The following is a 27,914-nucleotide window of genomic DNA, read 5'->3' as shown; positions in this document are numbered from 1 at the left end:
ATTCAGAAGAATTAATTCACTTGTTGCTTTCTTTGCATCTGTCTTAGAATAGTGATGTTGGGTTTTTGTTTTTTCAGATACATGCTTCATTTTCATTGCAGATAAAGGAGAGCAGTTAAGTTTTTCCACACACAAATACTCTTTCCCTCACATATTACTTTCCTTGGGTATTGTTAATGACGATTATATCACCTAAAATATTTCTCATTAGCTGATGTGTTGCTTTTCACTCTAAATTTTTTTTAAAGGTCAACTGAAAAAGCACATGTTTAGTAAAAAGTGTAAATAACTTAATCTTACCTTTTATGTAGCTGAAGGATTTAACAGAAAAGAACTATATAATAAAATGTATGGAGACTATGCAAATTATTCCCAAAACCATTTTTTAAAAAATGACTTTTCGCTATTAGTAATTATGTACAAATTTACCCAATTGCCACTTATTAAAAGCTTGTAGTTGCAGTGGGAATAATTTGCCATCTTTAAGAAGTTGGTTCTTTGAAGCAAGACTACGAACTATCCCATTTTATGTACCTGTGCCGCATGTGGAATATGGATTTAAGGAAACTAACAAACTCTATGCCAGTTAGCTTTCATGGTTGATCCTGTTTTGATACCAGTCTTTGATAAATTCTAGTTATGGGAAAGCAGTTTATCTTTTTGCTTTGAGGAGTTCTGCTAGGTTATTGTTTGTATTGTTCAGATCATTCTGGAATTGAAGAAGACTACATGGATATGCTTTTCTAGGATTGTTAACTAAATTAACACAAATATATATTATATATTTTTAAAAAAGTTTTAGTTTATTTTTTGAGAGAAAGAGAGCAAGTAGTGGAGGGGCAGAGAGTGAGGGAGAGCATATCCCAAGCAGGCTCCACACCAGTAGCACAGAGCCTAATGGAGGGCTCGAACTCACGAACTGTGGGACTGTGACGTGAGCCAAAATCAAGAGTCAGATGCTTAACCAACTGAGCCACCCAGTTGCCCCCAACACAAATATATTTTTTAAAAATCCCTGAAAAACTATCATCCTTGTAAGATCCTCTCTGTAGTCATACTGCTATTTAAGTGATAACAAATTACTCATCATGGCATCCCAAAACGATGAGGAACTAAGAATTTTGATGGTTATTAGGACTAATAACTGTGTCTTGCCCCTGCTGTTACTTAAGTTTGTGATGTAAACAGCATGCATATATTGCTCTTTATTTTTTAGTCTTTAAGTTTTGTCATCTTCTAGATTTAAAATACTTGATTAACTGATGAAATTAATGCATATAGAAAATTTGACATCTCAGTATGGAATATTACATAGTGTTAGTAGGGATTGGCCTTAATGTATGTGTTTTGGGTTGTGTGTGTGTGAGGGGGGGAAAGAGAGGGGGAGATTGATTGGTTGGTTGATTGATAAGCCCTGAATATAAGTGCCGGAAGTTTATTTTGAAAAACATAACCAATTTGTAATTGAAACAGGATTAGTCAAGAATCCTCAGCACCAACACAAATGTATCTTTGCAGACCGAAGGAATCAGCTAAACAATTTGCAGTCATCTCAATCTCTACTAAAACAAAAATCACATCCAACATGCCACCTGACACCATTTCTTTCTCTCTCTCTCCTTTGCTCCTTGCGATGTGGCATTCATCTCTCCTTGTGCCTCCGTTCTGAAGAGATAACAGTATAGCAACAACTCTGCCACTGAAATCCTGTTCTCTGACCGATATTGGCACCTGCAAAGAGAAACAACCAGTAACAGGCAGCAGCAGCATCAGTATTAATCTTCCATGATGAAATCTTTACAGGTCAAGAACAAGCACACAGCTTTTTTCTCACTCCTTCACAGTGGACCATGCATCTAGTTGAAATGGAAGACAATGGATTGTCTACAAGCCTTTTGAACAGTGGAGAATACAGGGCATTGGTTTTAGGTGAATTGACCCCCAAATATTCTTGACGTTTGGTATCTCCTTTGGTCTTTCTAGAATACCATTGTCATCTGATTTATCAAATCCTTAGTAGTATAACCATAAAGAATAAATTTGCACATGTGACATTTCTTGTCACTTTAGGTTTGAATAAAAATATGAAAGTAATGAACAATAAATAGAATTCTAGAGGACTTAATCTCTAAATTTGTATGTTCACCTTTCTATTCATGGCCATGACTAGAAGAAATCTCTTGGGAATTCTTCTCTCAATTAAAGCCAACCACATTGTACATTATATTTCTATAGAACATAAGAAAAGAGGCTACTTGTATAGGAAGTAGTTTTCAGTGGAAGTCTGATGAAAATGCACTATAGTAGAGAAAATCATGATTGAGTCCATGAAGAATGTTATAAGGTTCTTGACTTATTGGCATGTGTGGGCACGAAAAGTGCCAAAAGGAGTTAGAATTCTAAACTTGACATTTTGTCCTTACTACTGCTTCCCTCTTAAGAGCAGGTGGTAGTCTATAAAAGATGAATGTGACTGTGCAGAGAGAACATGGAACTGGCTGTCGATCGGAGAACTCCCAGTGTTTGTATTTTACCTCCTGCGCTTACTGCAAAACCATAAACATTCCTTGCCCTGTGTTTCCACATTTGTAGTCATATATCTTAACTTGGTAGTAGATGTTCAGTTACCAAAATAAAACTTTAGAGGTAAAATGTGCTTTGCTTCTGTAATGTTTGCTATTAATCCAGTTGTTTTATAAGCAGTGGATTTTTTTTTAATTTTGGAAAGAATTTTCGGAGTCATATTAGCAATTAGAGCAGAGTATAATTCAGGTTTGTAAATTCAGTCTAAAAATCACTGTTTCATAAAAAAAGAAAAAACAAATTCCTTGACCATTGGCCCTTCCCAGTGAGAACTATATAACTCCATGCCATTTACAGTTGACCCTTGGACAATGTAGGGGTTATGGGCACTGACCCCTTCCTTTGCCCCCATGTTCACAAAAATCTGCATATAACTTTTGCCTCCCTCCAAATTCAACTATACTAATAGCCTACTGTTAACCGGAAGCTTTACCAATAACATAAGCAGTCAACTAACACAAACTTTCTGTTATATAGAATACTGTATTCTTACAATAAAGTGAGCTAGAGGAAAGAAAATGTTATTAAGAAAATTATGAGGAAGAGAAAATACATTTACAGTACTGTACTGTATTTGTTGGGAAAAAAATCTGCCCATAGATGGACTCATGCAGTTTAAACCTATGTTGTTCAAGGGTGACCTGTATATTCATGTGGTATTCATTCTAGAAGACTAGGCTCTTCCCATCATTGTGCAGAAAGTTAAATATTTTCATACTTTAAAAAAATGTATGAATCCACCCAAATCCCGAAAAAGGTTAAAAGGAGGCAGGCAGTGGGGAGAAGGGCTACAATGTGCTGTAGTAGGACATGGTGCTTATACATGCCATGGTGCGCTGGCAGCACTTTTGTTGGTGCTTAACATCAAGGAATTTCACCCCTAGTCTAATACAGCGGCTGTAATTGCTTTCTCAAGAAATGTACTAAATATTTAAATTTTGCCAATCAGTTGAATTGTTAGATTTATTTGCTGCTGGGAAGGGTTTTATTTTGTTTTGTTTAAATAGAAAGGAGGAACTAATAGAATCAAAACCTGCCTATTTCAACAGCTATTCTCAGGGGCTTTAATGTATGTATTTATGCATTTGAAGAGAGAGTAAAAAATACCAGCCCCATTGCCATACTCCATACCATCCCTCTAAAAAAGGAAATGAAGTACAGAGGAAAACATTAAGGTTCTAAAATAATTATCTAAGACAGTGAAATACACCTGAGAGAGATATAGTATTCTCCCATCAGTAATAACCAGCTCAGTGATTGGGAATAGGAGTGAAGGGATTTATGTAGTTAAGAATGAAACCCTCCACTCCCTCAGGATTTTCATAATTTTTGTCCCTTCTACTCCAGTAGGAGGAGAATACAATATACTCAAGCAGAAATAGGATTACGGGCAATAGTTTCAAAACCGATCTCTATAAATTCAGACTTGCTTTATCTGCATGGTTTTTTGGTTTGTTGGTTAGTTCATATTTCCAATGGTGCATATCTCTGACATCCATATATAGGGTATTTGAAAGCATGTAATAGAAATAATCTGGAAACACACAGTAGGGATAAAGTTGAAGTGAATTGGTAATGATTTTCTTCTTAATTCTTTTTTCTGCACTTCTCTCTTTCCATTAGCTTTTAATAGTACCTTTTGTTAATTTCTCTTTTTCCTTTCTTGACGATAAACTTTTAGAATGGTATAGTTTATGACATTAAAAATATTGAGGACCTGCAGATACTAACTTTTGAGGGATTAATATTTGTTCACATTACTAAAATGAATCTGGAGTCAAACTTTTTGAAACCTCATTCTGAACTTGTCTTCCTAGCCCAAGTAACGTTTGTAGTGCTGTTGGATAGACTGTTTGAAGTGATAACGCTTCTCTCTTCTACAATCTTCATAATACACTGCACAGAATTTCTTTTTTATCAACCCTCTTAGAATATAGGCAAGCTGAGAATGATACATTAAAATACTTTCTATCTTGGCTTTATAGAAAAGCATCTCTTCAAAAAAGTTTTTCTGTGTGTATAACATGTAACATATGCAAGATTTGTTAAAGAAATATAAACTCAGGTTTAAATATAAATATACTCAGGTATAAATAAATATAAATAAAAATAAAAATTTTCAGGAAATGTATTAGTGTTACATGTGATAATGCATTTTGTAACTCTTAAAGCTTTATACCTTTTAATGCCCACACACCACACCTTTCTTTTAGTAATTTCTCTCTTAAAAATTATGATTATGGGAAATACTCAAAATTTCACTCAGCAGTTTTCACCTGGCATTTTCTAGAGATTCTGTAGTGCTTTGATTGACTTTTGGCTTAGAATGTGTAGCCAAGAAGACATTAAGTTATGAGAAAAGACTTTGATTACAAACAGAAAGCATTTTTATGTCAAACTTCTGCTGAGAGACATTTTTGGTTGAGTTGCTGTGGAATTTACCTTCCATATAAAAATTTAAAAGTTATAAATTTTGGAAGGTGGTGTTTTGCAGGTTACTTAAACAGTGAGGCAGTATTAAGATCGGTTGTTGTATACTTGTATGACTTGGTTTTTAATTCAGAATATTAAGAGCTTATATTAAGATACTGGTAAAATGGCTGTAGTATAAACTGTTAAATTGTCCATTGCTATAGCTTTCTGTTTAAATGGAAGAGCCGTGTCCTTTTATTGTATGTGATCACCAAATCTCTCTCTCTAAAACAGTCTCTTCTTACTCATGTCCCTTCTACACTGTAATTGCCTACAGAGACCAGTTCCTTTCCAGAGATGCTGTTTCTTTGTTTCTTCTAGCTGCTCAGCTAGTAGATGACTCGAGGATTGAAAGTTGGTATTCTTATCAAGCTATCTTGTTGGATTATCTCTCTTGTATTTTAGTAAGCTTGCCTAGTTTTGCCATGGTTTTGAGGATTCCATTCTATAATGAATTCAGGTCAGTTGTGAGCCTAGGTCATACTTGCTTCTCCTGCACCCTCTGAAAATGATTAATTCTGAGGATGGCCCAGAGAATAATGTCTGTCTCAAGCAAGGAGAGTATAGTCTGTAGGATAGATCTGCACTAAATATAAATTATTTACATTTGAAAATGATCTGCACTAAATATAAATTAGTTGATATTCTAGACTGTTTTACCCCGGGGCCATACCAAAATTGAGTCTTGCTTTATATAAAGAAAGGATATTAGGTAGTATTGCCCTAACATTTGCCCATAAGTATGTGTATTAATCATGCTTGGACTGTAATAACAAAATACCACAGACTGGGTCTCTTAAAATTTTTCTCACATTTCTAGAAGCTGGAAATCCAAGTTTAGGGTCAAGCAGGTTCAGTTTCTTGTGAAGATCTATCTCTTCCTGGTTTTAGATGGCTGTCTTCTCAAGTCCTCACATATCTTATTCGATGCTGTCACAAAGAGGAAACAGGGTGGGGAGGAGAAATATCTCTCTTCCTGCTTATAAAATAACTAATCCCATCATGTGGGCCCCACCTTCATGACCTAATCTAATTCTAATTACTCCAGATACCATCACATTGGGGTTTAGGGCTTAAACGTATGGATTTGGGGGGGACACAAACCTTCAGTCCATTAACAATATATATATATCCTTTTTTCAGTGGGGTTTAAGAGAAATTATTTATAAGAGTTGCAGAATTATCTTTCCCCCAAAAGTAATGTCACTTTGGTTTAAGATCCAAGATACTGTGTAATAAATAGTAAATTAGAATATGGGAACTGTAAATATATTTCACTGACTATGGAGGATTTATATTTATCTGTATGTAATAGTTGGTTATAATTCCTTCCCTTGACATTTCCTCTTAAATATGTAGGATCTGGCTTTTTTTTAGTGCTTCTGACATCATTTTGTTTTTTCCTGTAAACTTTATAATTCAAACCAAATGCAGCTTGCCTGAACTTTTTGTATTGTAAGATTTTATGGGACATATTTGTCTTGTTTTATAGAGGATAAAAAAGTTTGCTTAACTGACACAGACATTTTACTTTCTTTAATAAGTATTTTGTGATCTTGGTTACTGCCATTGGATAAACCTCTGAAGATTACCAAGAAATATTAAGCACATGTATTGTTGATGTGTGTATGTTGATACATGTGTGTAGCAACAATCTGGTTGAATCTCATACTTCTATATTTATTGATTCAGTAAGATTTAATTTCTGTAAATTCACTTTTGAAGTCGTATCCCCATACCACAATTTCAAATAAAAGTTAAAACAAATTTTTCAGCTGGTATCCTAAAAGACATTTCATAGATTTATAAGATATTTAAAGTTTCACCAACCTACCAAGTGTTCAGTAGCTTCCTACATGTGTAAGTTAATGGCAAGATTTAAGACCGCAAATACTAGTAATATGAAAGGAAAAGGTTGCCACTTTCTATGCTCTGTGCCTGAAATGAATTTGAATTTTTTCATGGTCCTGGACATTTTCTGTAGCCAGTCTTTTACTCTACTTCATATGACTAAATTAAGACAACTGTGATTTCAGTATTGTTCCAAAGGTTTTTAATCTATTTCCTGTCCTTATAATGAGTTTTCAATTATTTAATCCCCTAGACTATTACCTTACTTTCTTCTTGTCATTAAAGTATGGGATATTTGTGACTGAAGCTGTATTTAAGTGCATTAGTTTCAGTTAAATTAAGACAGTCTGTTATAGGGGCGCCTGGGTGGCTTAGTCGGTTAAGCGTCCGACTTTCGCTTAGGTCATGATNTTATATGTGTCTACTTTTTAAAAATCTTCAAAATTCTATAAAGGTTGATCTTCATTTAAATTTATTTTTAAACTTTCTATTTGTCATCTTTTGCTTACTTTATATTAAATATTTCTGCAACAAGTAGTGGTTGAGTTTAAAATAATTTAAAAAAATAACCTCAAGGGTCAAGTGGAATACAAACAACATACTTAGATTTAGTGTTTTTAATCTGTGAACATTTGTTTTTCTTTATCATAATTAGAATATTCTTTTCAGTTTAAGCCTTAGATAAAGATATTGTAGACTTTATACCTCTATTTGCTTTTGAATGAAATACTTATATTTTCAAAGTAAACTTCATAATTACTTTTTAGATAAAGGATTTTTAAAATCAGATAATTAAAAGAAAATGAGCTAATATAATACAGAAATACGTAAGTGTAATACTAAAAAACAACCCCTGTTCCATGTGGTATAGATTTATGATAGCAGGTACACATTTAGGCCAAGGCAATTTGTATTTGTTTATTCAGATATTCAAAAAGACTATAAAATTGGGCATTTCTAGAATTTTCCACTGAAATTTGATATATTCTTATCTGTCCTTTATGTAGTATTCAAATGTATATTGACAAACAGATATGTAAGATGGGTGATTGTGTCTTATTTTTTTAATGTTCTCAAAATCGAGTATTTTGAGACATGAAAATATTTTCAAAATTTTTATATTAAATGTTAAAGGAAATTTCTTTAGGATTTGCCTCTATCTGCTCTAATAACTGAGGATCTGCCACAGCTATCCATATAGTTTTTATTTTAGAGTCTCTTTAGGATTACAGTGAGATTTACTTGAGTGAGTGGTCACATTGTATGTGTGTGCGTGTTTGTGTGTATCAGACACTGTAAGGCCTAGAAATAATCAGTGGTTCTGTCTTCTTCCTTTCTTTTTTTAACTATTGTAAAATACCTTCATTTCCTTTGTTTTGTATTGCCAAAGTATTCTCTCTAAAATTATCAGGATGTATCAGAAATAAAGCTCTCATTTTGTGTCATAAGTCAGTTTCAGACTACCTTGCAGTCATTTTCAGTTTAGATGTTATAAAAATAGATTTCTTGTAGTACAGAATAAAACTCAGCATCTCATTAGGTATAGATTTTTATGTGGAGGATGGTTTCTTGAAATAGGCTTTTGCCTTATCTCTTTCCATCTTTCAGGCATTGAAAAGTGCACTTTGGTCTTTTAACTCAGTGGTACTTTATAATGTACTATTCTTCCTGTCACTGTAAAAAATTGATGCATGGGTAAAAATATCTTTTTTATATTGCAAATAAATTGAGCTTGTTATAGTCCCCTCTCTTCATTTTCAGGAAGAGGCAGAAATCCAGGCAGAACTTGAACGTTTGGAAAGAGTCAGAAATCTTCACATTCGAGAGCTCAAAAGAATAAATAATGAAGATAATTCGCAGTAAGTCATTATTCATATTTTACAGTTTTACATGATAAAAGTTTTTTTTACATGATAAAAGTTTTTTCCTTCTCTATGAAGAGCATAAACACAGTATTTCCTTGTTGGGGAGCTTCTCATCACACTTAGAATATAATCCAGAGTCCTTCCCATGGCTCAGAAAGCCTTGTATTATCTTTTCTTTGGCCACCTCACCACTCCCATCTCTCTCCTCCTCCCCTCATTTGTATGTTGTAGATAAGCTGGCCCCCTCAAACATGTCTAGCACATTTCCACCTCAAGGCTTTTATGCTTGCCATTTCCTCTGCCTGAAATGTTCTTCCTCTGAATATCTTAAGTGGCAAACTTCTTATTTTGCTCCAAAATGATCATTAGAGAGGCTGTCCCTAGGCCACCCTCTAAAATAGCAGTCTTTGCCTGACTCCATTCCCTCTCTCAGTATCATTACCTTGCTTTATTTTTTCATAGCATCTGTCACTACCTGGATTTACAGATTTATTTTTCAGTTCTTATCTGTCTCCTCTAATTAGAACATAAGCTACAGGAGAGCAGAGACTTAGTTTTGTTCTTGCCCTATCCCCGGAACCTAGACTGGTGCCTGGCACATATTCGGCACAAAATAAATGTTTGTTGACTGAATACCAAAGTTAATATTACAGTAGTGAAGGAGAAATTATTTAACCAATGGGATTTAACCAATTGGTAAGCTGTGTGGTCAGCAGTATGCAAAAACCATAGAAGAAACAGAAAAGAAGTTTAAGTTATAGCCGCTGTCCTTAATCCCTGCTTATCAGAATGAGTGCCATAGATATTAAATGCTAAAGGAATTCAAAAGAGAAGATAACTGGACTCATGGGAATTTTATGAAGAAGATAGAAATTAAGCAAGGTACTACTCGGATTCAATTGGTGTATAGGAGAGGAAGGGTGTCTTTTTATCCTTTATCTGTGAGATTTGTCATGTCATTTAAAGCTTCATGACCTAATAGGTATATCAGAATTGTAAATGGCCAGTTTCTCTTGTGAACTTTAAATAACCTTGCTTAAAAGAAGGCCTATTCATGATCATTGTATATGTATAATTCATAAATACATAGATCATTCCTGTGTATAAGGTGAATGAAATAATACAGTTATAGAATAACCCAAAACGTACCAGATAAAAATTTTAATAAAGCAAGTAGGACAAAACTAATTTACAGTTGGCTGTTCTGAAAATTATGTTCAAACTTGTTTATGGATAGGACTTAGTCCACTTGATGAAAATCAAGTGAATTCTTACAGTTTTATCAAGCAGATGGGTGCCTGGCTGGCTCAGTCAGTAGAGTGTGCAACTCTTGATCTCGGGTCGTGAGTTTGGGCCCACGTTGGGGGGTAGAGTTTACTTAAACAGAAACAAAACCCAAGCAAAAATCTCTTTGATTAACAAGTTCTTCAAGAAAAGAGATTGTCAAAGTTATATTCAGTTGATTATGAACAAAATATAAGGTATTTTTAAGTTTCTTTTTAAAGATTCCTTTTTTAAATTGAGAATTGAAAGTTTATTTATATAAATCCAAAGAGTAAAATTTAATCATGTATGAAGGCCAGTTTATAAATATAATTATTTTTTATCATGTCAATACTACTATAAAATCTGGATTAACCATCCTCTCAATATAAAAGTGTATTTCTCCAAGGGAAATAATTTCTTCTGAGTAGTTACAGGATTTCATAAAGCTCTTGGAAATAGAATAGTTGATAAGTCTTTATCACAGTGCTGTAATTTTGGTCGTTGAACCTGAATATTCAGCTATAAATCTTCAGCTTGTGAACAACAAAGAGTTAAGATGGAAAGTAGGCAGGTAAAGAAAAGTAGTATAGAATGGAATTGGAAATTAGTAGTAGAGTAACTGCAAAAGAAATAACTCAGGGTAGTAGAAGAGAGAGTGGAACTTTATTGTCGAAGGAATCTTCTTGTGTGTGTTTTTATACGCCTAAGTGTTTTTTTTCTCCCACCTTTAAGGTTCAAAGATCACCCAACGTTAAATGAAAGATATTTATTACTTCATCTGCTTGGTAGAGGTGGCTTTAGTGAAGTGTATAAGGTAATGTAAATTTTTTTCTGTTTTTCACACTCATAACCAGATGCAGGAGCATATGGTTAAAGAAATATTTGTCTTGTGGTGCCTGTATGGCTGAGTTGGTTAAGCATCCAACTCCTGATTTAGGCTCAGGTCATGATCTCATGATTTGTGAGTTCAAACCCCATATTGGGCTCATCAGCATGGAGCCTACATGGGATTCTCTCTGCCTCTCCCCTGCTCCTGCGTTTGCTCTCTCTCTCTCTCTCTCAAAATAAACTTAAGAGAGGTACTTGTCTTTTATTGATTGACTTTTTGACTGATTTTATGTCACAGCTCTCATTACAGAATAGTCTGGTGGCTTATGTTGTCTTATCTCAAGAGTCTGGAGACTATCCTTGTGGCATGCTAATATCTGGCACCTGGTTACCAGTAGCCAGTCTGATACAAATAACAGTCATTAGACTCAAAAGTGGCAGGTAGCCATCTAATATAGTTACATTTATGGAAAGATTGTACCCCTTAAACATGTGTCACAAGTCTTACATGTCCTGAATTTACCCAAATTTTAAGGCCAGTGTTTCTTAAATGTGTCTATATAAATGTAGAAAAATTTTTAGTCACCACGTTCAGTGTTCTGTATCTTAACCTTTTTTCACTTTACATTGTATCTTTCTGTCCAGCCTTTAAATTTTGTAGTTCCTAAGGTCTTTTATCAGTCTATATACTCCTTTTCAAATACAGTTTTCCCCAGCTATCTAGAGCATTACTGTGAAAACCTTTCATAAGCCAAAAGTGGCATAAAGGGAAACATATCTCCTGCTTTCTGAAGTTTGTTAGGCTTCTTTGCTCTTCACAAAAGCCCTATTATAGAGGGGCGCCTGGGTGGCTCAGTTGGTTAAGAGTCTAACTTCAGGTCAGGTCATGATCTCACGGTTTGAGCCCCTCATCAGGCTCTGTGCTGTCAGCTCAGAACCTGGAGCCTGCTTCAGATTCTGTGTTTTCCTCGCCCTCTGCCCCTCCCCTGCTTGTGCTCGCTCGCTCTCTCTCAAAAATAAACAAACATTTTAAAAAAAATAAAAAAGACCTATATTAGTTCCTTTTCTCCTTAACCGAAAGATACCCAGAGAAGATTTTCACTTTTACAAACAAAGCCATTACTGGGGGCACCTTAGTGGCTCAATCAGTTGGGCATCCAGCTTGGGCTCAGGTCACGATCTCAGTTTGTGGGTTCAAGCCCCACATCGGGCTCTGTGCTGACAACTCAGAGCCTGGAGCCTGCTTTGGATTCTGTTTCCCTCTCTCTCTCTGCCCCTCCTCCGCTTGGGCTCTGCTTCTGTTTCTCTTTCAAAAATAAACATTAAAAAAAAAAAGCCATTACTGTATCAGTGTACAAATAGCTGTTCTACACCTTCCTTCTGCGCTCCATACATGTTGGTGTACATACATAACTTAGTCACTTTGCCTCCCTTAGATGCTTCATAGATCTTCGTCTTCTCCATAACCTTTTTCTTCTAACACTGCTCCCCACTTCAGTACATAGCATTGCCATTCATCTGCCCAAATGAAAAACACAGAAGCCATTCTTCATTCCACCTTTCCCTGAAGTCCCTTCCCTCAACATAAAACCAGTCCCTGATGCCCACTGCTACTAATGTCATTAAGCTCTCTCAAATCTAGCAATGACCCTTCTCTCTTAGCTCAAGGCCTCCTTGTCTCTTACTTGCATTGCTGTCTGAGCCTCCTACTTAATCACCTTCTTTGGGGGCATTGAGTTTCTCCAGTTTATTGATGTATGCTATAGCTGGAGTGGCCTTTTCATAAAATGCAATCTGATCATCTCACTCTCCTGCTTATAAGCCCCATTGGCTTCCCATTTGCTCATAGCTAGGATGAAGTCCTATTGAAGGCTGTACTCTCACCTTAAACTTAATTGTTAGAGGAGGGTTCCCAGTTGGTCTGCCTTTTATAAGCTCCTTGTTGACACTTTGTGCTTTGTTATATATTGGTATAGTTCGTGGTTAAGAGCTTGGGTTCTGATGCCAGACAGGCTGGATTTGAATCCTAACTAGTTCTGACTCCTATTTACTAACTGTATATACTTGGCCTTATGACACCATCCTCTGCCTCCGTCTTCATTTATGAATAATAACAGTACCTACATCATAGAATTATTGTAATGATTAAATGACCTATCACAGGGAAATCACATAGAATATTAGTGCTTAGCAAATGTAAACTCATCAGATTATTATTAGTAATCCTCTCTGTTCAGTGAGACAAGGACTATGCCTTCTTGGTTTACTGAGGACGAACCTGGATTCTAGTTCTGACTTTGAGAAATAATATGGGATTTTGATTCAGAAAACTTCAGTTCTGATCTTCGTTCAACTGTGAGCCATTTTGTTTTTGTTTTGTTAAGTTGGACGAGTGTTAAGCCTCATATGCCTAACCGTCCTCACCCATCAGGAGTGATCTGTGAGCTCTCTTTGAATTGGTGGTTCTCTAACAGTAGTTCCTCCTCAAGCACTTAATGGTTCAAGTAGGCATACCCAGGCCATGAAGTAGGAAAGAAAATCATAGTAGCTCACTTTGGATCTAAAAATCACCTAACTCAGCCCTAGAGTTGCCCAGTTTTTGAACCGGCCAACACCTTTCATGACAACCTTCTGCCACTGCCCTATAGTATTTATTTGCACCGTTTTTAACACCACAGATAGGGGCTGAAAGGGGCTTTTCTTTTTTTAAGGAAGGCATATATAGAAACTAGAAAATGCAGATTGGGCCTAATAACTTGAATCTTCAGTACTTACCTAAATACTAAACACCGCTCTTTCCAGCCCCTTCAAAGCCTTTTCATGGTTGCCAGGTCCACTAGGAAAGAAGCAGACTGTGAACCAAGAAATACAGACTTTTACCTATACCAAGACGGAAAATACTGAATCAGTTGCTCAGTAATTACCACATTAGCCTTATGGGAAGGGTATACTGTATTCACCTCATCTTGGGAGAAAGATGTGTCATATAAAATTATAAGTCAAATATATTAATAATAATTTTTATTAGGGTACTTAAATTTTTATTCTATTATCCTTCATGCTTTTTTGCATTCTTTCACTTGAACTTTTATTTTTATTCTGTTCTATTTCTTTAAACTTTTAATATTGTAATTAGTTAATGTTTAACACTTTATATGCTTTACCGTATTTAATCCTCTCAACAATCCAAACTTTACAAATGAGACTGAGGCTAACAGGGTGTTAGCACAAAGTTCTATAGTTGATGAGTTCTGACTCCAAAGTGAATATTCTTAATTACTGCATCCTATAATATTTCTGATCTCATGCTTTTATAATTTTGTGACAAGCAGTTTACCTTTCCTGATTATTTTTAGGTTAAGTTGATTGAAGGAGTAGGGACTGGGGACCTTCATTCTTATAAATAGTAAATTTTAAGTGTTTTTTTAAAGGTACAGTTTTAGGGGGACCTGGGTGTATCAGTCGGTTAAGTGTCCAACTTCAGCTCAGGTCATGATCTTGCGGTTTGTGAGTTCAAGCCCCACATCGGTCTCTGTGCTGATAGCTCAGAGCCTGGAGCCTGCTTCAGATTTTGTCTCTGTCTCTCTCTCTCTCTCTTTCTCTCAAAAATATTTTATAAGGGGCGCCTGGGTGGCTCAGTCGGCTAAGCGTCTGACTTCGACTCAGGTCACAATCTCATGGTTTGTGGGTTTGAGCTCCGTATCGGGCTCTGTGCTGACAGCTAGCTCAGAGCCTGGAGCCTGCTTCGGATTCTGTGTCTCCCTCTCTCTCTGACCCTCCCCTGCTCACACACTCTCTTTCTCTCTATGTCAGAAATAAATAAAATATTAAAAAATATATATATATTTTTTAAAGTTTTTAATAAAGGGATACTTTTAGATAAGTCAAAACAGAACCTAAATTAGTAGATCTCTCTTTAATGACATTCAGGTGTTTTTTTATTTGTAAATTACCTAAGACCTTAAAAGAATACTAATCGTTTTTAATTTTTTTATGTAAGAATTAGGGTGATAATTCAAACAAATCATTTTAAGAACCCCTTTTTTTTTTTTTTTAAAGAAAACCAGTGAAAATTGAAGACAAGTTGGGTATTAGAAGAGATTTTAAGAAATTATTGATGCAGTTAGGTGTGATAAAATGATACATGGTATGGCTATGTTTGAACAGTTTCATAATCAAAGTTTAGAATTTTTTAAGCAGTTGGAAATTGTTAGGAACCTGTTTATTTTTAAAGAAGTGAGCAGTTGCTAGGAAAAGGTAGAGGAGAAAGGTTTACTTTGTCTTGCCCATAAAAAACTCAGTACACCCATCTGTTCTGTTGGCTGCTTTCTGCTATTGCCAGTATAGAGGAGCCAGATCCATATTTAAAGAAAACAAATAATAACTGTATTGTTTTATCTTGATTCAGTATATTGGTATTTATGAAACTTGAATATGAAAGTTCACATTAAAGCTTTCTCTGATTTAGTGTGATGGGATTTGTGTCTTGTTTCCAATAATAAATGTGTCATTGAACTGCATACAATCAAAGCAGAGATGATCACCAAAACTGTAGTGTATATTCTAATTTCATATTACTGCAGAAATGATCACAAAACATTTTTAAAACTCTCTTCAGCTATTCAGTTGGTCTGTGGTCCTAACTCTGCTGCGCCTTGAATTCTAGGCTTTTGACCTTTATGAACAAAGATATGCTGCTGTGAAGATCCATCAGCTTAATAAAAGCTGGAGGGATGAGAAGAAGGAAAACTACCACAAGTAAATATTAATACTTTGTGGCTTTCATCAAGTGAAGTACATTTAATAGTCATGGAGAATAAATATACTCTCTTTTCCCATAGACATGCCTGCAGAGAATATAGAATACACAAAGAACTGGATCACCCTAGGATAGTTAAACTCTATGATTATTTCTCCTTGGATACAGATACGTAAGTGAATAGAAGGATTTAGTTTTTAAGAAAAAATGTTTGCTTTTTTTGCTTTCCCTATTCTGTGATGATTCTTCATTTCTCCACTGTCATAATGAATTCTTGGATAATATTTTAAATCTAATTTTTTTTTCTCTTCATTGTAGGTTTTGTACAGTGTTAGAATACTGTGAAGGCAATGACTTGGATTTCTATCTGAAGCAACATAAATTAATGTCAGAGAAGGAAGCTAGGTCTATTGTAATGCAAATTGTAAATGCACTAAGATACCTAAATGAAATCAAACCCCCTATTATACATTATGATCTTAAGCCAGGTAATTAATAAAATTTATCAAACTAATATTTTTAAGCATTAAAGACTATGGTTTTTATTAAGTTATCTGCAGATATGCTTTGTGGTTTAGTTTGTGGAATACTAGAAAAATTTAAAATGTTTATTGTTTGACCACACTTTAAAATTATAATTTGCTTACATTTTTAACTATGTATTTAAAATATCTGTTTGTTCCCCACAAGTCAGCTAGCATAGTAAATGTTTTTCAACTATGTATCATTGAAAATAAAACCTTATATTTTGTTCTTAGGAAACATTCTTCTGGTAGATGGCACAGCATGTGGAGAAATCAAAATCACTGATTTTGGTCTGTCCAAGATTATGGATGATGATAGTTATGGTGTAGATGGAATGGATCTAACTTCTCAAGGGGCAGGCACTTACTGGTAAATGTATAATTTAAAATATTGAAATTGTCTAGATTACTTTTTGTGAGAGTTTAGTTTTTATTTTCATGTATCTTGGAGATTGTGGTGAGGGTACTAATTAATACAAAGTTTGAATCACGAGGGAGACAACTGTCATCAGCCTTCTTTTCTCATCTAGTCTTAACTATACATATCAGTTAAGTGAAGGGAGAATGACTTGGCATCAGTGAGTGACTTCAGTATCTACCAGCCAGAAACACCTCACATGGAGAATTATGGATTTTCTTTCCGTATATTCAAGTTATGTTTATCATAAGTAAAAATACTTAGATAAATATAATATCATAAATATTACAAGCAGTAGTCATAAGCATGAAGCCCTCACTATAGAAGTTTTGTGGTTTTTGTTGGAGATGAAGGTTGCATTAATCTTACATGGAAAGAAGTTTGGCATATTCTTGGTCTTTGGACTTCACTCTCAGAAACCCCTTTTAATAACTTCATATGTATAAACTCTGAATAGAATTGTAGACTCACAGATCTAAGTCTAAATGAGTGTCATTCCCTTCAGAGTACCAAGGTGTTGACAAAAATCACTTCTCTGTGAATTTTCAAACTTACTGTCAAAATCAGCAAAGGAGAGAACACCAACTATAAGATTTCAAAACAAACTTAGTTTAGCAAAAGGAGTAAAATTTTAATTAGATAACTTTACACTTCATTGAACAGGATGGAAACTATAAACATATATATGACATTGGGGTTTCTAGAATAGTCTTCACACGATTAGAGCACATAATAACCAGTTCCACAGGATGTCCCCAGTCTATATGAACTTAAACTTTGCATATATTCTTTTAAAACCATTTTACTTTCAAACTCTGCTTGTACGGTTTTCTAGCAATATGAGTAAGATAGTAGGTCATGGATTTTTTTCCATATTTAAAGAAAATTATCATTCAAACTAGTAACCCCCTAAAAGTTAAGTGTCCTCAGTCAGCAGTCTGAGCTGACTTGCAGCATCAAGTCTCCTTTATAGAACCCTGAATCTGTGGAAGACAGCCTGAAGTAGTAGATTTATACAGTTCTTTTTTTAAAAGATTTTTTTAATGTTTTTTTTTATTTCTGAGAGAGAGAGAGAGACAGCGTAAGCAGGGGAGGGTCAGAGAGAGAAAGGGAGATACAGATTCCGAAGCAGGCTCTAGGCTCTGAGCTAGCTGTCAGCACAGAGCCCGATGCGGGGCTCGAACCCACGAACTCTGAGATCATGACCTGAGCTGAAGTCAGATGCTCAACCAACCGAGCCACCCAGGCACCCCAGTACAGTTCTAAATAATAGATCGTTCTTCCTCTGCAGAGGTTCCCGCCATGTGGTTTCCCTTGCACTCTGGCTTTGCTAGTGGAGGGCTGGGCAAGGAGATTTACCTCTGACAGGTGGGCGGGAGCATTTCCACGTAGTAGCCTAGAATGTATTTCCCATAGAAATGGGCTTCTAAAAATGGTTAGTTTCCTATAGTCATCTTAGTTTTTTAACTGGGATGTGTGTAAAGTCTTTTACAATACATGTATACAGTACTTTCACAAATTACCTCTCATCCCCAGAAATGTGTGAACTATTCATCAGTTATCACGTAGTAGAAAATCAGTTTTGTCCTCCCCTTTCTTCTCAGGCCTCAAACGCAATTATTCACTAAGTCCTGGTGGTGGTTTCTCTCCAAACAACTTTAGGTCTCTCTTTGGTTCTACCCTTTTGCCCAAAGAGACAGTGTAGCATAGTGTTTACAAGCCATTCTTGTTTCATAAATCTATACAAAATCCATTTTTTACTCATAAAACAAGTCTGGCTTTATACTTTATTTAGGGGGTAGAAAAGGATTTACGTTCCAGATAAATTATTGGTCATCTTTGTTGGTTCTTTTTCAAAAAGTTGTTTGTTTGTTTTTTTTAAAGAAATCTGTGCATTTCTGCTGAAATGTAAATGATTTTATCATAGTATAAAACTAAAGGAAAAAAGATTCCTGTTTTGCTGAATTACTCCTTTTCAGGATATTTTAGTTTGTCTAAATTTTAAGGTGAGAGCTGGATGCTTGCATCCCTGATGGATCTTTTGACTTACAATCTAAAGTGTGACATATTTATTTTTACCTTTCCTTTATATAAAATTATGAACTTAAAAATAGAAAACAGTGTTTTTGAATACTTAATATATTTCGATGCTGCTCGTGTTCAAAAACTACACATTGACTAATAAGAGCTCCTTGAGCTGCTCACAGTTTAGTGTGATTTTAGTACCATAACATCTGCTGGTTACATAGGGAGGAAGCAAAGCTCGGCCCGGAGGAAACAGAGGCGGCTTATGGAGGTCCAGTGGGTCTTAAAGAAGAAGAGGTACTCGCCAAATGAATCGGAGTGGTCAGGGAAGTTATCAAAGATTACCTTGGAGATTAAAGATTCATATTAAGAAGCGTGGGGGGCAGGTTGCAGCAAAGGACAGTGTGGGGATGAGAGAGAAGAGGGAGTACAGATTTTGGAAATTTAAATTGCTTCTAGATAAGGATGGGTCTGTGTTTGTACAAACAAGAGCTATAGGAGTTCTCTTAGCTGGTCGTTTGTGATGTTGCAGTTTTTTAAACAGAAGAACCAGCTGGTCAGATAGGTACTTTAGGAAGAGAATTGTCTGCAGTTTGAACGCAGGTGAAAGGACATAGGAAAGCATTTATTATTGCTTACTCCAATTAGAACATTGTAATTTCTAATGATAATATACATATATTGTCTACAGAAATGAAAAATCTGGGGCACCTGGGTGGCTCAGTCTGTTAAGCATCCGACTTCGGCTCAGGTCATGATCTTGCAGTTCGTGGGTTCGAGCCCCATGTCGGGCTCTGTGCTGACAGCCAGCTCAGAGCCTGTTTCAGATTTTGTGTCTCCCTCTCTGACTTTCCCCTGCTCACGCTCTCTCTCAAAGCATTAAAAAAAATTTTTTTTAATAAAAAAGTAAATGAAAAATCTATCAGTATATATAATACATATACATAATATGCATATATTGCAAACTTCTTCGCAAAGTTGTAGGTTTTGACCCCAGAGTCAAGTGACACAAGGAAGTAAACACTTCAGAAGTTCTGGTGATTTTCATTGATGAAAGTCCTAAGGATTTATGTATGGATAACATGTGTTTGGAGTATTCTAAATGTACATTGAGAAGGCTTTAAATTACATATTCTTAATAGTATCCTTTCCTGTTTTCTTCCCCCAAAAAACTGTAGGTATTTACCTCCTGAGTGTTTTGTAGTTGGAAAAGAACCACCAAAGATTTCCAACAAGGTTGATGTATGGTCAGTTGGAGTCATCTTCTTTCAGTGTCTTTATGGTAGAAAGGTAAGTTAAAGTCTGCAGGATTCTGCTGTGTGGAGATAAGTTGAATTTCCTTTCTAAATGCAAAGTTTAACTACAAGTCAGTGTAGATCCTNTAAAAGAAGCTATCTGTTAATAATGCTAATAACATTTTCTGCTATTAGGGATACTGGAGCCAAAACATTCTCCTCCATTCTCTCTACTTACATGGTATCCCCTACTTCTACCTCACCCCACATGTACTCAGTTTGTCTTCCTCCGGGAAACTTCATCAAACTTATTAGCCTTAATTCTTTTCCAACCTCTCTTTATATTGAAGTCAGAACTGTGTGCTGCCACAGACACTTTTCCGTCCCTGAGCTGTCATTAAAGGGGGTGTGTTGTGATCAAGTATTTTATTCTTTGGAATTTTCACTGCTTCTTACTCCTAATCATGTTTCAGTTTTTTGAACAGTCATAATTTAGATTTCTTTTTATATTTTTATCTTAATTATATTGTAACAGCCTTATTTTCTGTCCTTATTCACAATGTTTAAACTATGTCAAAGATTGATTAGATAGGTTTACTCATCCTGCTCTCAATTAGAACCTTGTTTTATGAAAATGCATCCCAAGTTCCAAATAACTGAGGACAAGATTTTTTAGAACACAAATCATTTGTATCTTGAGGATTCACTGATAATTACTCTTGGAAATTTCTCACAAAATATTTAAACATTTTATTCTTTTTTTTTTAAGCCGTTCGGTCACAATCAATCTCAACAAGACATTCTTCAAGAAAATACAATATTAAAAGCCACAGAAGTCCAGTTCCCTGTAAAACCGGTTGTAAGCAGTGAAGCAAAGGTATTAAATTTATGTAAATAGGTTTTGTGAAGTAAGTTGTGCTTAAAGTACAGTTGACTATTGAACCACATGGGTTTGAACTGCACAGGTCCACTTAATGTGGATTTTCTTCAGTAAACAGTACTGTAAATGTATTTTATGCTTTTAACATCTTCTTTATTGAAAGAATACATTTAACATGTATAACCTATAATATATATATTACTGTCTGTTGTTGGTAAGGCTTCCAGTCAACACTAGACTATTCGTAGTTCTGTTTTTTGGGCGTTTAAGTTATATTTAGATTTTTGGTTGTGCCCCTAACCCCCACATTGTTCAAGGGTCAGCTGTACTTACTATTAGTAAGGGATGGCTGCCACAGTGAAATCTGTCCAGTCGGGACTGGTTACTTGCTCTGGAAAAGAGTTTCCTAGGTCTTTGGTTTTGATAGTTTTCAAAACCCAAATACAGTCCCTGATTCTTTGATCACACCAGCTTATGTTAATACTGAAATATTTAAGTAAGTGTATAAGAAGTAATAAAAGTAGTAATATTAACTACCATTTACTTGGTGCTTCTTATGTGGCAGGCATCGTGTTGATACATTATCTATAAACAACCTTGTGAGGTGTAGATCAGTTTGTTATTCCCATTTTATAAAGTAGGAAGCCAGCCAGGTGACCATAGAAGTATGTCATCCAGAAGCAAACCAGCTAGTAAGTAGGAGAGCTGTGGACCAAAGCATTCACTTATGCTAGACTCCAGAATTCACTTGTGACTCCTCATAGCAGTCTGTGAATCTGTAATAGTGGCTTTCTGTAGTTCTAATCCATAGGTCTGTGTGGTAACATGGAATAGCAATTTCTAATTAACAGCAGAATGTTTACAGTGCTTATTATCTTCCCACCTTCATCCTTTTGGCCTTTCACATTGTATTTTTACTCCTGCTTCGTTATACCCCTCACAAAGCTCATTTCTGTATGAGCCCCATTGGCATCTTTTCCTTTTTTAAACCCTAGAAAATTGCTGAAACACATGAAGCTCCCATTTTTTATTCTGGTGTGAATAGTCTACACCATAAGGATAATTCATAAACAGGCATTGTATAGTTTCTTTATCTGAGAATATAGATAAAACACTGCTAGATGTTGCCATTGATTGAGGTCATAGGGACCTTCATAATTGAAGATATGCTGGGTTTTTTTTTTAATCTCAGTGTGTTTTCTGGAACCGTCTTGTATTTCATTTTGTCTGTTACATCTTAACTGGTGCTTTAGCAAGTTATTTGGATGACTTTTAGAAGATAATTCATTATGCTTCAGAATAAGAACATCACATGTTTTTCATAAGGTAAATGTGTCTCCTTTAAAAAGAACTTGACAGTACTGGCATCTAAATTTTGCCTTCATGAGAACAGAAACTAAATGAATCAACTGGCAGAAATGACCAGGAATGAATTTAGTGTGCCCTTCCTCTAGGCTCCCCCCCCACAGATCTGGGGTGGGGAAGGTCACATTGTTTTCTGTGAGGTTTTTGTAGGTGGTGTTTTTCACATCTTGTCCTTACAGAGTACACCTTTACCAAGTACATCCACTGACCTGTTGTGGGCATCTAAAGTACATTTAGTCCTTATAGACTTCTTAACCTCGCTGTCAGCAGCTTTTCATCTTTTCAGACTTTGCCTTTAACGTATCTATCACTCCATCCATGTTAGGTTTCAAAGATCACTCTGAAAATGATTAAGACCTAAGGATTCAGAAAAGTTTTTGATAAATATTAGCTAGCCAAGGTATGATGATGAGAAAAGCTAGGTTTGTTTTTAAAGAAAAAAAATACTTACAATGAATTTCAAACAAAGAAGGTGCAAAGTACTTTTTAAAGTTATGTATCTTAGTTGTAGTTTCCCTGCAAATGCTTTAATTCATGAATATATGTGGAAGTTGGGAATTTCAAGACAAGCTGCTAAAGTTATTTCTAGAGTCAGGATTAAAAGAAGACGATCAGTTATCCCTTGAGAATGTTTTATCTGTTGCAAAAATTGGATGAATGGCTCATATATAATATTGAGTGAAAGAAGCCAGGCAAAAGAGAACATAAGCTATAATTCCACTTAAATAAGTTCAGAACAGCCAAAACTCAACTGTAGTATTAGAAGTCAGGAAACAGATTTTTGAAGACAGAGCCAGTGCCTGGAAAGGGGCATAAAGAGACTAGAGGTTCTGGTTGCCAGTTACATAGATTTGCTTTGTGCTGTACACTCAGGATTTGTGTACTGTCTTGTAAATGTTAGATTTTTAAAAAATAAAAGGCCATTCTGAAGAAAAAAATATATAAAACCACTTTGAGAAGGAAAAACAGATACTGATTATATTCCATTAGTTTTTTCAAAAGTGCACTGATAACCTAGGAAACAAACCCCAATAGAAGTAGCACTTCAGTGTTCCCTTCATCTAAAGAAAGTTGTTACACTTTAAGAAGGAAAGAAATATGGCCCAAAAAAAAGCATCGTACCCTCTGGCCAAAATAAACTAATAGTAAAATGGAATGAGGGTGAGCAGAGTCTTTCCACAGAAGAAAAATTCTAGGAGTCTACAATTGTATACAGAAAAATGCAGCTTTCCATATTCAACATAACATTTGGAATTTCTTGCCAGAGCAAACAGGCAAGAAACAGAAATAAAAGGTATCCAGTTTGGAAAGGAAGAAGTAAAAAGGTCAGTATTTGCAGATGACTATATATATAGAAAACCCTAAAGACTGCACCAAAGCTAATCAATCAAAAAATTCAGTAAAGTTGCAGGATACAAAGATCAGTACACAAAAATCTGTTGCATTTATTAAGAAAACAGTCCCATTTACGGTTGCATCCAAAAGAATAAAATACATAAGAATAAATTTAACCAAGGGAGTGAAGGATGTGTACGCTGAAAACTTAATAAAACATTGATGAAAGGAATTGAAAACAATACAAATTAATGGAAAGATATTCTGTGCTCATGAATTAGAATATTAAAAAGTCCATACTACCCAAAGCAACCTGAAAATTGAATGCACTCCCTATGAAAATTCCAATGGCATATTTTACACAATCCACACAATAGGTCACACAATCCTAAAATTTGTATGGAACCACAAAAGACTCTGGATAGCCAAAGAACAAAGCTGAGGGCATCAAAATTGTTGATTCTGAACTATATTTAAAAGCTGTAGCGATCAAAACAGTATGGTATTGCCATAAAAAATGAAAAATCAGTGGAACAGAATAGAGCGCCCAGAAATCTGTGCATAGATGATTAATTTGTGACAAAAGAGCCAAGACTATACAGTGGAGAAAGAACAGTTTCTTCAACAAATGATGTTTGGAAAACTGGACCACTGTCTTACACCATACATGAGAATAAACTCAAAATGGATGAAAGTCTCGAATGGAAGAAAACATAGCCAGTAAGCTCTTTGACATCTGCCCTGGTGAGGATTTGTGGATCTGACCCCAAAAGCAAAGGCAACAAAAGGAAAAATAGACAAGTGGGAGTACATCAAATGAAAACCTTCTACAGAGCAAACAACAAAACGAAAGGGCAGCCTACCAAATGGGAGAAAGTATTTGCAAATCATAGCTGATATAGGGTCAATATCCAAAATATATAAAGAGCTTACACAACTCAGTAGCAGAAAAATAATCTGATTGCCCTGGGCAGAGTATCTGAATAGACAAAGTAGACAGACGTATGGCTAGCAGATACACAAAAAGCTGCTCATCATCACTAATCAGGGAAATGCAGATCAAAACCACAGTGAGATATCACGTCATACCTGTTATTTCTTGTCTTCCTAATAGCCATTCTAAGTGTTGGCAAGGATGCGCAGAACAGGGGACTCTTGTGCACTGTTGGTTCCCAGGAACAGTGTAAATCGGTATGGCCACTGTGAAAAAAGTATGGAGTTTCATCAAAAAATTAAAAATACAATTCCCATGTGATCAAGTAATTCTACTTCTGGGTATTTATCCACAGAAAACAAAAACACAAATTGGAAAATATACCTGTACCTCTGTGTTCATTGCAGCATTATTTACAGTAGCCAAGACATGAAAACAACATAAATGTCCATCTGTGGATGAATGGATAAAGAAAATGTGTGTGTATACACACAAACACACACACACACACACACACACACACACACACACACACGCGGAATATTACTCAGCCATGAGAAGGAAGGAGATATCACCAGTTGCAACAACATGGATGGACCTTGAATGGATTATGCTAAGTGAGATAAGTCAGAGAAAGACAAGACATATAATAGCACTTATATATGGAATCTTATTTTTAAAAAAAAACCAAGCTCATGGCTACAAAGAACAGACTGGTGGAAAGCAGGGGGTGGGGGGTGAGCAGAACAGGTGAGGAGGGTAGGGTCAAAGCTTCCAGTTACAAAAGAAGTCCTGGGGATTTACTCATACAAGGAATTTAAGATACAGAACAGTTGAGGGGCACCTGAGTGGCTCAGTTGCCTAAGCGACTGACTGACTCAGGTCATGATCTCATGGTTTGTGAGTTTGAGCCCCGCGTCGGGCTCTGTGCTGACAGCTCGGAGCCTGAAGCCCCCTTTGGATTCTGTCTCTCTCTGCCGCTCCCCCATTCATGCTCTGTCTCTCAAAATAAATGTTAAAAATTAAAAAAAAAACAAAAAAAAAAAACAGATGAACCCAAGGGAAGCAAAAATAAGGGAAGGGGACAAAACATACGAGACTCTTAAATGTAGAGAACAGACGGTTGCTGGAGGGGTTGCGGGAGGAGGGATGGGCTAAATGGGAAAGGGGCATTAAGGAATCTACTCCTGAAACCATTGTTGCACTATATGCTAACTTGGATGTAAGTTAAAAAATAATTAAATAAGTCATGGGGATGTAATGTACAGTATGGTGACTATAATAATACTATATATTTCACAGTTGCTATGAGAATAGATTAAATTTATCAGATGAAAAAAAAATTGGGCCCCTAGCACAGTCAGTTAAGTGTCCAACTCTTGATTTCAGCTCAGGTCATGGTCTCATGGTTCATGAGTTCAAGCCCTGCTTGGGATTCTCTCTCTGCCCCTTCCCCACTCATCCTGGCTTTCTCTCTCAAAGTAAATAAACAGTTGTGGTTTTGGTGATAGATGTTAACTAGTCTTTTTGTGCTGGTCATTTTGCAATATACAAATATCAAATTACTAAGTTGTACACTTAAAACTAGTATGTTATAAATCAGCCAATTATACTTCAGTTTGTAAAAATAATTACCATGTCATCCAGCATTTCCACTTTTAGGTATATACCCCCCAAAAGGCAGGGATCAAATGGATATTTATATACCATTGCTCACAGCAGCATTATTCACAGTAGTCAAAAGGTAGAAACAGTGCAAATGTCAGTCAACAGATAAATGGATAAATACAGTGTGGGCATTGCACGTAATGGAGTATTCCGCCTAAAAAAGAAATGAAATTCTGATGCATGTTACAACATGGAGAGCTCTTAAGCGTTAAGGGAAGTAAGCCTTACACAAGAGGACAATTTTATATGATTCTACTTGTAGAATAGTGGTTACCAAATGCTGGGGGAAGGAGTGGGGAGTTCTTGTTTAACGGGTACAGAATTTTGAATACTGTTTTGAATGTTGGATAAGTTTTGGATGATGAAAATGTTCTGGAGATGGTCAGTCTTGATGTTTCACAATATGAATGTACTTAATTGTCACTAAATTAACTGCATACTCAAAAAGGATTAAAATGCTAATTTTTGTTCTAGCTGTAGATTTTTTTAAAAAAAGATAAGTACCTTTCTGACAGGAAGTTTAAATGGTAGCAATAATCATTTAGCCTATAAAGTGAATCACTTAAGGATGAGTTGAGTTGAATTTGAAGAATTGTATTGCTACAGAATTTTAAAGATTTGAATACTAAGGAAATGAAATTATTTATTAAATGTGTTCATCCTTCTGTAGGATGATGAGAAAGGGCACAAATTGGGGCACCCAGGTGGCTCAGTCAGTTGAGTATCCAGGTTCCCACATTTCGTGAGCTTGAGCCCCACATCAGGCTTACTGCTGTCAGCATGGAGCCCGCTTCCGATCCTCTGTCTCCCTCTCTCTCTGCCACCCCCCCCATAAGTAAAACTTTTTTTAAAAAACAAAAATTTTAATTTCTGAATTTTTTTTTTAAAGGCCTTTATAAGACGCTGTTTGGCCTACCGAAAAGAAGATCGGTTTGATGTGCACCAACTGGCAAATGACCCATACCTTCTCCCGCACATGAGAAGATCCAATTCTTCAGGAAACTTACACATGGCTGGGCTCACAGCATCCCCCACACCCCCCTCTTCAAGCATAATTACTTACTGATTTTCCTCCAAAATTGGCATGATATCTTTGAATTGCTTCCAGATACACACTTGAGTTTGAGAGCATTTGATTGTTTTTGTTGTTTTCTTTTTCACACAGACATGGTTGTTTGTGAACTGAAGTTCTTCATAGCGTCATTTGTATGAGAGTGGATCATGGACAATGAATAAAATGTATACTTTGACTATAACCTTGAGCAGTGACAGATGACTGCCTGTTGCACAGAAACAGGAATACCATATTAAGAAGAATAATTGTTTGGGGGAACACTGTAAATAACGTTTATAATACTTAAATACATTTGGTTGTTACTAGAGAGTTCTAATATGAAGGGTAGTTTTTCATTATTTAAAAACACATGGAAAAAATATTTCTAACACAAGAACTATAGTGCCTGGATACATTCTTCAGCATTCAGCAGTTAACCTGCTGAAACCAAAGTAAGAACTGAATGACAGTGACAGTTGTGTTTTGTAGTAGTAGAATGTGAGAGTTAGAATCTTTGGACAAAGTTAGACTTTGTCACTTGCCTATGCTGGCTTTTACCAAGTTGTNAACCCCCACTAGTCATGTTAACAGAGCTGTTATTTCTAGATACTTTACACCTTTGACAAAATGAGCTGCTTGTTTTGAAGTCAGTTGAATTCACTAAATTGTATTTTCTCTGGTGTTTTCAACATGTTAGAATTAAGATATTTTCCCTTTATTACCAGGCCTTGTTCATAAACCAAGTGACAGTATGTAACCAAATGCGGACCAGACCAGTTCTATGCAGGATGATGATAAAGCTCCCTTCTAGCTCTATTGTAAATTGTTGTACAGATGTTGTATTTCAATTAC

The 27,914-nt window shown here is 35.7% G+C and overlaps 1 protein-coding gene across 1 annotated transcript in view; it reads left to right on the top strand.

Annotated features, from left to right (window-relative positions):
• TLK1 (tousled like kinase 1) overlaps window positions 1-27,622 on the top strand; it is a 107,701-nt gene extending 80,079 nt beyond the window's left edge. The window contains exons 13-21 of the mRNA XM_077751114.1: window positions 8,668-8,765; window positions 10,770-10,851; window positions 15,532-15,623; window positions 15,707-15,796; window positions 15,943-16,112; window positions 16,383-16,518; window positions 19,770-19,881; window positions 20,596-20,703; window positions 26,898-27,622. Coding sequence (XP_077607240.1) covers window positions 8,668-8,765; window positions 10,770-10,851; window positions 15,532-15,623; window positions 15,707-15,796; window positions 15,943-16,112; window positions 16,383-16,518; window positions 19,770-19,881; window positions 20,596-20,703; window positions 26,898-27,074 — 1,065 coding nt within the window. The 3' untranslated portion in view covers window positions 27,075-27,622. The remainder of the gene's footprint in view (window positions 1-8,667; window positions 8,766-10,769; window positions 10,852-15,531; window positions 15,624-15,706; window positions 15,797-15,942; window positions 16,113-16,382; window positions 16,519-19,769; window positions 19,882-20,595; window positions 20,704-26,897) is intronic.
• The last annotated feature ends 292 nt before the right edge of the window (window positions 27,623-27,914 follow it).

Source organism: Crocuta crocuta, unplaced genomic scaffold (assembly GCF_008692635.1).
Source record: "Crocuta crocuta isolate KB4526 unplaced genomic scaffold, BGI_CrCroc_1.0 scaffold219, whole genome shotgun sequence".
Lineage (NCBI taxonomy): Eukaryota > Metazoa > Chordata > Mammalia > Carnivora > Hyaenidae > Crocuta > Crocuta crocuta.
The sequence above is the reverse complement of the archived record's forward strand: the minus strand, read 5'-3'. Positions and strand labels throughout refer to the sequence as shown.